At 44.7% G+C, this 12,440-nt stretch overlaps 1 protein-coding gene across 1 annotated transcript in view; it reads right to left on the reverse strand.

Moving 5' to 3' along the window:
- Window positions 1-532: 532 nt before the first annotated feature.
- The window catches only part of LOC311238311 (hypoxanthine-guanine phosphoribosyltransferase-like), a 41,375-nt gene continuing 29,467 nt past the window's right edge, over window positions 533-12,440 (reverse strand). The window contains exons 6-10 of the mRNA XM_084326337.1: window positions 11,708-11,725; window positions 6,606-6,688; window positions 6,123-6,169; window positions 5,459-5,535; window positions 533-1,299 (exon numbers count right to left, since the gene is read on the reverse strand). Of these exons, the coding sequence (XP_084182463.1) occupies window positions 1,252-1,299; window positions 5,459-5,535; window positions 6,123-6,169; window positions 6,606-6,688; window positions 11,708-11,725 (273 nt within the window). The 3' untranslated portion in view covers window positions 533-1,251. The remainder of the gene's footprint in view (window positions 1,300-5,458; window positions 5,536-6,122; window positions 6,170-6,605; window positions 6,689-11,707; window positions 11,726-12,440) is intronic.

The raw sequence follows: 12,440 nt of genomic DNA on the forward strand, positions 1-12,440 counted from the left end.
TGCAGAATGGGTACAATACAGTACGGCTCAATACAAACAACTGCTAAGAGGATGCAGCAGATCAGAAAAATACTTTCGTCTTGTTTACATAAGGGTCCTCCATTTTCAATGAATCAAGTAAGCGGGTATTGTTTACAGTTCTGCATGTGGCGTCATGTACATTTGTCCTCAGCACTCACTAAACACCAGTGCTTGGTTGGAGGCTGAGGACAGACGGATGCAGTGTGGAAGAGGCTGGGGAGCCTGACTGCTACACCCCCACTCCCACACCTCTGTTCTCCATGAGTCCGAGTGGGGACGTGATCCCTGGCCACAGGGATGCCAGCCGCCAGCAGCCTCTCCATCTGTCACCACTACTGCTGGTGGTTGGCGCCATTTATCTATTTTGTTCCTCATCATTCCTTTGTCCGTGTGTGTGTATACTGTACTATGCAACAAGAAGGATCAGAAATGTGTGATAATCTTTTATTATTATCATTTAAATATAAATTTAATTTCAAATACCTTTAGAAACATTCAATTACTCCGCTCAGCACATTATTAGGTTACTTTATGGGACGAATAGACATTTGGTAAGCCTTTCCAGTTAAAACAGCCCTTTCCCCATTGTGAGACATCCGGGAAAAAAAAAAAAACGAAACTCAACAACGCTGAGACAAAATGATTGACTCCATATACAAAAAGTTATTTATATTTCTTTCTGCAGAACATGAGCTTGATTTTGGTTACACATAAACAGAAATACTTCACATAGTGATTGGGTGAATCCACTTCGGGGCATATTGTATGCATTTCACTGGAAAACAAACGTAACCCAGGGAGTAGTAGATAGATAACAGGTCATACATGTAGGTATGCATTTGGTTATGTGGGTGGGTAGGTTTGTAGGCAGGTGGGTGGGTTGTTATATATTATTATGTACACAGTATATGCATGTATGTACTGTGTGTATGTATGTTTGTATTAACACAAATCTTTTAATGTATTCTGGTATTTTATAATATGCATATTTTTGTATTTTTGTATGTTTGATTTTATAAAACAGGGGACGTTCTTGATAAGCCTCTAGGCTTCTAACTTCTCCTTCACAATCGTTATAACTTATTATGTATTGTTTTTACTTCTGTTTAACTGTGTTAATAAACAAACAAACAAACAAACAAACGTAACCCAGGGAGGTCAAAGACGTGAGAAGGCACTCTCCACAGTCGACGTAAAAAAGGATGCACATGATTCAATGTTCAGTTCTCCTTAGACCTTGTATTTCACCTTTCCAATCTCACTGATGACACAGATATGCTGGATGGAGAGAAGAAGGGAGGGAAGGAGAGAGAGAGAGAGAGAGAGAGAGAGAGAGAGAGAGAGAGAGAGAGAGAGAGAGTATTTGGTCTGTCAGATGTTAAATCACTCAGGTACCCCCTTCAATAGTGTATAGAAAGTCACTGAAATATGTTCTAATCTTTGCTACCAAAGGGGGTCAAAAAGTCAGATCATGTAGATACAGTACCAGCCTACATGATACAGTACATCTGGGGATGACTGGACATTTGTATTGAATAGAATTGAATAGAATATGCCTTTATTTGTTTATTTGTCAGGGACTATGTGCAGGTAAGTCGAACAGGTGAGGATAGGTATATATGCGGTGTGAATAAATATATTATATATATATGGTATATACAGCATTATAGTACATGCTATCATACAGAGCTAAGGGTTATGTGCAGGTGTACAAGCAAGTATATGAGGGGTTATATGCAGACAAATATGGGTGTAATGAGGTAATCTAAATACATGTATATAAATGTAAATATGCAGTATATACAGCACAGTTGTACATCCTATCATACAGAGTATATGGGTAGACAGTGAACGCAGTTGGTAGGTATAGATTTTGTATAAATTGAGTATAGTCATATATCATATTACACCAGTCATATGGTCAGAGTACAGCAGTATATTATTGCACTAATACCGCTGTCTTTCCATTTGATGGAACAGAATAGATATGCAGGTAAATGTTGGACTCAAATGGGGGTCCGTCTACCCCTAGGAGTTAGGGATGCCCCGATCACGTTTTTTGCCACCGATACCGATCACCAATCGTCTATGAGCCATATCGGCCGATACCGATACCGATCGTTTTTGGTTTTATAAAAAATAAAAAATAAATATAATATATATATATTTTTTTATAAAATATATATATTATATAATCATACTTGTAGTTATATTATCTGCGAGACATCGCCACCACGCAACAAGTCAAAATGCTCGCTATCTGCAAACAGCTCCACTGTCTGTGTGTATACTCGAGTAGCCTCCAGCTGCAGCCAGGATTCTCCGGCGCTGCAGCTGGACCTTATTGGTATACTCTGCTTTGGTCAAATCACATTCAGCATGCCCTCAGCTAGCCCCTTTCATGACTGCGATGCAAGCCAGGGGCTTGAATACGCATCGAATCAATGTTATAAGACATTGATATCAGGAGCTATCTGTAGCTACTGCTAGCCGGCTAGATAACGTTAAGACAACGCCTCAGTGAACTATTTAGTTTACTGGGATATTTCATATAAACAGTGAGCTAACGTGAGCTAATGTTGGCTACCGAGCTAACGGAGGTATCATGCACTCGACTATTGCTGGAGCATTTGTTGATATCAGGAGCTATCAGTAGCTAGCCAGCTAGATAACATTAGACAATGCCTCATGTATTAAACTAAAAGTGAATAGTTGACTGGGTCATTTTGTTTAAACAGTAACGTTAGCTAGGTAGCTAACGTTAGCTCACAGAGGTTGCATGCACTAGACTAGAGCAGACTATTGCCGGAGCCTCTGTTGACATGGGTCTGGGAGGGGCAGGGGGAGGAGGAGGGGGAGGGGCAGTGCGCTGCTGCAGCTCTGTGTGCCTGAGAGAGAAGTCAGCGAGTGAGAACTCCGCTAAGAATTGGATCATGTTTTTCGATCGGTTTTCACGATCGGCGAAAATAAAGCATTATCGGAATTCACCGATCTCATATTTATACTGAATATCGGCCGATACCGATCGCTGGCCGATCGATCGGGGCATCCCTACTAGTGGTACGTGGGAGCACTGCAGGGAGGACGTTTCAAAATAATAAATAGATACAAACGCTAAGATGCATCGCAGAATCGCAACACAAAGATCTCTATAAATACAATAAAATATTTCAGATTAAATATTGCTAAATGAACATCACCTTTTCTATGCAACATTGAATGTGATGCTATTTCCCCACGTTATACAGTAACAAGAGGTGATATATGGGCTGTCTTTCACGTTTTGAGCAATGTAGCTCAGGGGCAGAGGGCCTTTGTCTGTCGATGTGATGTATTCACATTCTGATACAGCTGTAGAAAAGAAAAACACAAATTAGAGGGGAATGTGAGGAAACTATCAAGAAGAAAAAGGTCGGCCGACGAGGGAGGAGCTACAGGAACTATCCCTGAGAGGAGCTACAGGAACCATCTCTGAGAGGAGCTACAGGAACCATCCCTGAGAGGAGCTACAGGAACTATCTCTGAGAGGAGCTACAGGAACTATCCCTGAGAGGAGCTACAGGAACCATCTCTGAGAGAAGCTACAGGAACCATCTCTGAGAGGAGCTACAGGAACCATCTCTGAGAGGAGCTACAGGAACCATCTCTGAGAGGAGCTACAGGAACCATCTCTGAGAGGAGCTACAGGAACCATCTCTGAGAGGAGCTACAGGAACCATCCCTGAGAGGAGCTACAGGAACCATCCCTGAGAGGAGCTACAGGAACCATCTCTGAGAGGAGCTACAGGAACCATCTCTGAGAGGAGCTACAGGAACCATCTCTGAGAGGAGCTACAGGAACCATCTCTGAGAGGAGCTACAGGAACCATCTCTGAGAGGAGCTACAGGAACCATCTCTGAGAGGAGCTACAGGAAACATCTCTGAGAGGAGCTACAGGAACCATCTCTGAGAGGAGCTACAGGAACCATCTCTGAGAGGAGCTACAGGAACCATCTCTGAGAGGAGCTACAGGAACCATCTCTGAGAGGAGCTACAGGAACCATCTCTGAGAGGAGCTACAGGAACTATCACTGAGAGTAGCTACAGGAACCATCCCTGAGAGGAGCTACAGGAACTATCCCTGAGAGGAGCTACAGGAACCATCTCTGAGAGGAGCTACAGGAACTATCACTGAGAGGAGCTACAGGAACCATCCCTGAGGAGCTACAGGAACCATCTCTGAGAGGAGCTACAGGAACCATCTCTGAGAGGAGCTACAGGAACCATCTCTGAGAGGAGCTACAGGAACCATCCCTGAGAGGAGCTACAGGAACCATCCCTGAGAGGAGCTACACAACTGATCTACATAGGATCAAGATCTCCCAGATAAGAGAGGAAGCTTTGACAGATTCTAACCCAACATTCCACTGTCAATCTTCCTCCCATCTCCTGTAATGAATACCACATAGATACACAGTGTTCAGACAGACCGTTAGAGGCTGCACACACACACGTCACACACACACACACACACACACACACACACACACATGCATACGGTATGCTTAACTTCAGAGAGATACAGAGAGAGAAAGAGAGAGGAGAGAGGCAGGCAGAGTGTGAGAAAGGGAGAGAGGAGAGAGAAAGACAGAGCGAGGGGAGAGACAGAGAGAGAAAGAGAGAAAGAGGAAAGACAGAGAGAGACAGAGAGAGGAGAGAGACAGAGAGAGAGAAAGAGAGAGATAGGTAGAAAGAGAGAGAGAGAGAGAGGAGAGAGACAAAGAGAGAGGAGAGAAAGAAAGAGAGAGGGAGATAAGAAAGAGAGGAGAGACAGAGAGATAGAAAGAGAGAGAGACAAAGAGATGGGAGAGAGATAACAAGAGAGAGAGGAACTGTGGGAATATGTATGTGCGCCGTGCTATTTTACTTGAATATTTCCATTTTATACTTTACGGTATTTCAACGTAAACACCTTTCGCCACTACATTTATGTGAACACAACAATCTGTACTTTCTACACCACTTTTTTTGTAAGTGCTTCACATGACTCGTGACAGAGAGTGTGTTACAGACATAAGGGCAGCTAAGTTCACATAGGTATGTATGCATTAACTCAATTAAACATAACATGCTATAGAGTGCTGGCGTGAGGCACAGTGTGATGGGCCTAGAAACGCACATTTGTGTACACACACACACACACAGATCGACACACACACGCACACACACTCACACATATCACGGTAGTGATTTGAGGTTGATTTGCTTGCATGTGAAATCTTCTCAGCGGGGAGGATACCTGTTGGGTGAGTTTAGGTTTCAGGGAGAGAAGCGTCTCTTTTGATTTACTGTGTTTACGTTCTACTCCCGCCTACTCTCATCCCTCTCATCCCTCTCAGACAGCTCTCTCCAAGGGTCATGTGCAGAGCGGCGATGAAAGTAGAGCTCAGGACTTACATTCAGGTCACGGAAATGTTCGTTGTAGTCCAAGGCGTAACCGACAACGTAGCGGTTGGGGATCTCAAATCCGACATCTGCGGAGGCAAACATAGGACACGTCAAGAGTACAATAGACACAGAGTTTGATATTGTTTGATACCAGCTCCATTTTAATTCAAGCCCGTAGGAAGAGGTTATGTTTGGCCGATAAACATGCTAAATATATCTTGGCCTCCAATGTAGAATGTGGAAAAAACACGTGCCACCTTCTGAACGTTTCAAAAACTGCTGTGGCTTTGAGAAATGAAACATGTGACGTTTACAGTGACAAAGTCGATGTGAAAAATTATCAATAAATATAAGTGAAACAGTTAGGGATGCGCCGATACCATTTTTTCACTACCGATACCAATTCGGAGTACTAAACGTTCACTATTGGCTGATACCAAGTACCGATCTGATCCATCACTTTTACTGACCAGTACAGACTTAAAATGTATACTAGAAAGATCCATGATACTTTTACATGTAAAAAACCTTTCTTGGTGTCGGATTTTAGTATTGGGGACATTTTCTGATACCTATTTCCGGCTGGTATCGTACCAATATCCAATACCAGTATCAATATTGGTGCATCCCTAGAAACAGTGGAATGGATGACATTATAACAAGAGGCACTTACAGTCAGTAAGGCTTTCCACCACATTAGGAACCCTCTTCACCAGCAAGCTGAAACATACACACACCACACAGTGTTCCAAGCGGTGAGACGAGCCTCGCTCTCTCAACCGAGACATTACAGCAGACGAAGTCTGATAATGACTCACAACATCATCCAACATGTATTATTACTGCATGGGAACACTGGCAAACAAACAACGTACTGTGACTTGTATCGATTGGGAATGAATTGCCCTCTGCAAAACGTCTACAGTATACCAACTAACCCTTGAAATGTGGTACACTGAAGGAAGGAAACACATTTTGACATGAACCGAGCACAAGGACGGGCGCTTATCTGATCCAGGAACAGCTCGTGGACACTAGATAGGGGCCGTGGAAGAGGGCTATCTGCTTCCTGCAAGACTGTCAGATGCCTGGCATTTCCCCCCTGATGTGGCTAGAGAGATGACTGACTGACTGACTGATGGACAGACTGACTCACCCCGCGACCTTGACCATCTTGGGCTGAAAGGTCTCCACATGCTTCAGAAGGGCCTTCATGGTCTTTCCTGTGTCGACTATGGCCTTAGGGGAGGGGAGGAATGGAGCAGAGAGAGAGGAGAGAAGAGAGGGGAAGTAGAATAGAGAGAGATGAGAAGAGGGGGAGTAGAATAGAGAGCGAGAGGAGAGAGACGAGGGGGAAGTAGAATAGAGAGAGAGGAGAGAAGAGGGGAGAGTAGAATAGAGAGATGAGAAGAGGGGGGAGTATAATGGAGAGCGAGAGGAGAGAGATGAGGGGAAAGTAGAATAGAGAGAGAGGAGAGAAGAGGGGGGAGTTGAATAGAGAGAGAGGAGAGAAGAGGGGGGAGTAGAATAGAGAGCGATGAGAAGGGGGGGAGTAGAATAGAGAGAGATGAGAAGTGGGGGAGTAGAATAGAGAGAGGAGAGAAGGGGGGAGTAGAATAGAGAGAGATGAGAAGGGGGGGAGTAGAATAGAGAGAGAGGAGAGAAGGGGGGGAGTAGAATAGAGAGAGATGAGAAGGGGGGGAGTAGAATAGAGAGAGAGGAGAGAAGGGGGGGAGTAGAATAGAGAGAGATGAGAAGGGGGGAGTAGAATAGAGAGAGGAGAGAAGGGGTGGAGTAGAATAGAGAGAGATGAGAAGTGGGGGAGTAGAATAGAGAGAGAGGAGAGAAGGGGGGGGAGTAGAATAGAGAGAGATGAGAAGGGGGGGAGTAGAATAGAGAGAGAGGAGAGAAGAGGGGGGAGTAGAATATAGAGATGAGAAGGGGGAGTAGAATAGAGAGAGATGAGAAGGGGGGAGTGGAATAGAGAGAGAGGAGAGAAGAGGGGGAGTAGAATAGAGAGATGAGAAGGGGGGAGTGGAATAGAGAGAGAGGAGAGAAGAGGGGGAGTAGAATATAGAGAGATGAGAAGGGGGGAGTAGAATAGAGAGAGGAGAGAAGAGGGGGAGTAGAATAGAGAGAGATGAGAAGGGGGGAGTAGAATAGAGAGAGAGGAGAGAAGAGGGGGGAGTAGAATAGAGAGAGAGGAGAGAAGAGGGGGGAGTAGAATAGAGAGGAGAGAGAAGAGGGGGGAGTAGAATAGAGAGAGGAGAGAAGAGGGGGGAGTAGAATAGAGAGAGAGGAGAGAATAGGGGGGAGTAGAATAGAGAGGAGAGAGAAGAGGGGGGAGTAGAATAGAGAGAGGAGAGAAGAGGGGGGAGTAGAATAGAGAGAGGAGAGAGAAGAGGGGGGAGTATAATAGAGGATAGAGAAGAGGGGGGAGCAAAATAGAGAGAACGGAGAGAAGAGGGGGAGTAGAATAGAGAGAGAGGAGAGAAGGGGGGCAGAATAGAGAGAGGAGAGAAGAGGGGGGAGTATAATAGAGAGAAAGGAGAGAAGAGGGGGAGTAGAATAGAGAGAGAGAGGAGAGAAGGGGGGCAGAATAGAGAGGAGAGAAGAGGGGGGGAACAGAATGGAGAGAGAGGGGAGAATAGGGAGGGGATGGGAGGCATGTGAACACAGTGTGCAGATACTAAGGAATGCAATAAAAAGAAAATCAATTATAAACTTGAGCTGAGCGAAGAAATATAGCCTAACGTGCAGCCCAAGTTATAATTATGAATAATGGGTTGTCTAGCAATGCTATGGTAAGGTTGGAAAGGTGTATGGTTGGTTTGTGATCATTACTATGTGCAATATATCAAACTGTATGTTGTGTGTGTGCAGTGCAGTACATCTGAGTGAGTGCATTATTCACAATGGAATTTGTTATAAAGTAATTAGATTTTTTATCATAAGATCATTTATCAAGAATATGATCATAGAAATACAGATAGAAATGATAAATATAGCATTCATGCTTTGGGTAATTCGTTCAATCAATCAATAATTAAATCAAATTAAATACAAAAACTATGTAAACCTCTGATTTGGACATCAAGTAAAAACGTTTTTCAAATGTTTCTCCCATCCTCCAATTTTGTCAAGGGTGTAGACGACCACATGCCTCTGCCAATACATGTGGAGTCGCCGTCGCTAGCAGTACATACATGTGAACAGGCCAGCAGTAGCAACTCCGACCAGTAGGAGTCGCTATTGCAACAAGCAGGACTCATACCCCACCGGTTTGTGAACATTGCCAAATTGTGTTTGTAGGAACATCTGACCAAACCGAAGGTACCACAGCCGGGAATTGAACCCAGGTCTCTCCAGTGGTAGGTGAGTGCTTAGACCTCTACACTACCCAGCTGCCTTAGTGCTTAGACCTCTACACTACCCAGTTTGATTGATTGATTGATTGAAAATGTTATTAACAGATTGCAGAATGGGTACAATACAGTACAGCTCAATACACACAATTGTTAAGGTGATGCAGACCAGATAAAGACTTTTGTCTTGTTTACATAAGGGTCCCCCATTTTCAATTCATCATAACATATATGACATACATGACATACAGATAGACAGTACTGCTATATCTATACATTTATGACATACCAGATTTACAAATACATTACTGTTTGTGATACAAAAATAGTCTAAAAAAGAGTATATACATTTGACGAATAAACTGTACATTGGAGGAGGTTGGGTAGGTGGGGTGGGGGGGGGGGGGAAACTGTACATTGGAGGTGGTTGGGTGGGTGGGGTGGGGGGGTGTGTAACTGTACATTGGATTATCGACAAAACCTTACTTGGTCCCAAGAAGAGGGTCTTGTGTATTATTGGGTTAGGACATTTACTGTACATTGGAGGGGGTTGGGTTAGGACATTTACACGGGGCAGTTTCAAATTGCAGTCTCCTGTAGGTGCTCTTTGAGAGTGGTTTTGAAAGTGGGTAGTGATTCACATTCCTTTACAGCTGTAGGGCGTTGCACATTGATGTGGCATAATTGAGAAACGTGTTTAGTCCCTTGTTTGAGCCGAATCTGGGTTTAACATGATTTGTGGAGCTCCCTCTGGTGTTGTGGTCGTGGTATTCACTGACCTTTGGGAAGTATTTTGACATGTACATGGGTACCTTAGTGGTGTAGTGTATCTTGTAGACCAGGCCCATTGCAAGTTGCTGTACTCTGTCATCTACTCTAAGCCATCCAGTCACACCATTGCTTAGACTTCTACACTACCCAGCTGCCTTAGTGCTTAGACCTCTACACCACCCATCCACCTTAGTGCTTAGCTTAGACCTCTACACCACCCATCCACCTTAGTGCTTAGACCTCTACACCACCCATCCACCTTAGTGCTTAGACCTCTACACCACCCAGCTGCCTTAGTGCTTAGACCTCTACACTACCCAGCTGCCTTAGTGCTTAGACCTCTACACCACCCATCCACCTTAGTGCTTAGCTTAGACCTCTACACCACCCATCCACCTTAGTGCTTAGACCTCTACACCACCCATCCACCTTAGTGCTTAGACCTCTACACCACCCAGCTGCCTTAGTGCTTAGACCTCTACACCACCCAGCTGCCTTAGTGCTTAGACCTCTACACTACCCAGCTGCCTTAGTGCTTAGACCTCTACACCACCCATCCACCTTAGTGCTTAGCTTAGACCTCTACACCACCCATCCACCTTAGTGCTTAGACCTCTACACCACCCATCCACCTTAGTGCTTAGACTTCTACACTACCCAGCTGCCTTAGTGCTTAGACCTCTACACCACCCATCCACCTTAGTGCTTAGCTTAGACCTCTACACCACCCATCCACCTTAGTGCTTAGACCTCTACACCACCCATCCACCTTAGTGCTTAGACCTCTACACCACCCAGCTGCCTTAGTGCTTAGACCTCTACACTACCCAGCTGCCTTAGTGCTTAGACCTCTACACCACCCAGCTGCCTTAGTGCTTAGACCTCTACACCACCCATCCACCTTAGTGCTTAGACCTCTACACCACCCATCCACCTTAGTGCTTAGACTTCTACACTACCCAGCTGCCTTAGTGCTTAGACCTCTACACCACCCATCCACCTTAGTGCTTAGCTTAGACCTCTACACCACCCATCCACCTTAGTGCTTAGACCTCTACACCACCCATCCACCTTAGTGCTTAGACCTCTACACCACCCAGCTGCCTTAGTGCTTAGACCTCTACACTACCCAGCTGTCTTAGTGCTTAGACCTCTACACTACCCAGCTGCCTTAGTGCTTAGACCTCTACACCACCCATCCACCTTATATTAGTGCTTAGACCTCTACACTACCCAGCTGCCTTCGTGCTTAGACCTCTACACCACCCATCCACCTTAATGCTTAGACCTCTACACCACCCATCCACCTTAATGCTTAGACCTCTACACTACCCAGCTGCCTTAGTGCTTAGACCTCTACACTACCCAGCATCACCAGTGCTTAGACCTCTACACTACCCAGCATCACCAGTGCTTAGACCTCTACACTACCCAGCATCACCAGTGATTAGACCTCTACACTACCCAGCATCACCAGTGATTAGACCTCTACACACTACCCAGCATCACCAGTGCTTAGACCTCTACACTACCCAGCATCACCAGTGCTTAGACCTCTACACTACCCAGCATCACCAGTGATTAGACCTCTACACACTACCCAGCTGCACCATTGCTTAAACCTATACACTACCCAGACGCTCCATTGTGATACATATTTAATGAATCACTACTGTGGCTTGGGTTCCTTCATAAATAGACAACACTTGTATACAAGGATCTTTAAGAAAGGAGGCCCCAGGGCACCATGCTTGTCTGCAATGTCTATTTGATCTCAAACACAGTTTTTCATCCAGGGTGCGGCGGGTGGCCCTTGTGATGTATGCATGACTTCAGTGTGGAAACATTCAAATGTGAAACATGATCTCAAAGGGAAAGAGGCTCTTTCTTCTTCTTCTGCTGCCTTTGTTATTGATAGCAAGAACAAGAGGGATGTGGTGGTCCTCGTAAGCAGAGCAAGGGTTTCACGTTGACCAGGCTCATCGAGGGTTAAGGTAAACAATGTCAAGGTGACAATCACGCTAATGAAGGAAATGATTCAAATTGACCAGTTTTAACATAATGAATGTAGATTCAAGACTGATAGCAGGGAGCATATTGCTGGACAGGATTAAACACTTACCTCAACAATCAGCACGTTCTACGTAACATGAAAGAGAGAGAGAGAGAGAGAAAGAGAGAGAGAGAAACACACTTGTTAAGTTTTCAGCCTTCACAGCATAAAAGGTGACAATAACTGCACAAGTATGCAAAGAAAAAGTTGATCTCCTTGTAAAAGGTTGGCTATTGTTAGTATAATTTTTTTGTTTTGTTTTTTCTTTAAAGCAGTTGGTGCATTATACACTACAAATATTCAATGTGCTTTTGTACTAACAATATCTTTGGTGGGACAGGTACACTTTCAAGTAATTCAGTTTCACCATCTTTACAGAATACTGTAACAAGGCCAGTAAAAGAGACACTGCAACTAGCTTGAATTTACATTTGTTACAGCCTGTGACTATAGCAACTATCTCGCTCTCATCTTCAGTCTCTCGACGGAAACACAGACCTTTTCATTATATCCTCATAAGGACCGATTGTGTCTACAGTGGGCAAAAGTCACTTCCCAAGTGTCTAAAGGTTGCACACTTTCCCCGATTCCGTGGCTCAAATGACTTGCTTGTTCCCTTGGCCGGGGTGTATGGGCTCTTTGTGAGACCGGGCACGGAGAGTATCTATGGTTGGAGGAGAGCGATCGGAGAGAATGCGGGCACTCGGCCAGTGTCCTCGGCCTACACCTGAAACACTGTTGTGTAACGCTCCGAGATCAGAGAGGAGGCTGAAAACGGAAAACGACAGAGGAAGAAGAAGAA

Source organism: Notolepis coatsorum (genome assembly GCF_963971535.1).
Source record: "Notolepis coatsorum genome assembly, chromosome: 12".
NCBI lineage: Eukaryota > Metazoa > Chordata > Actinopteri > Aulopiformes > Paralepididae > Notolepis > Notolepis coatsorum.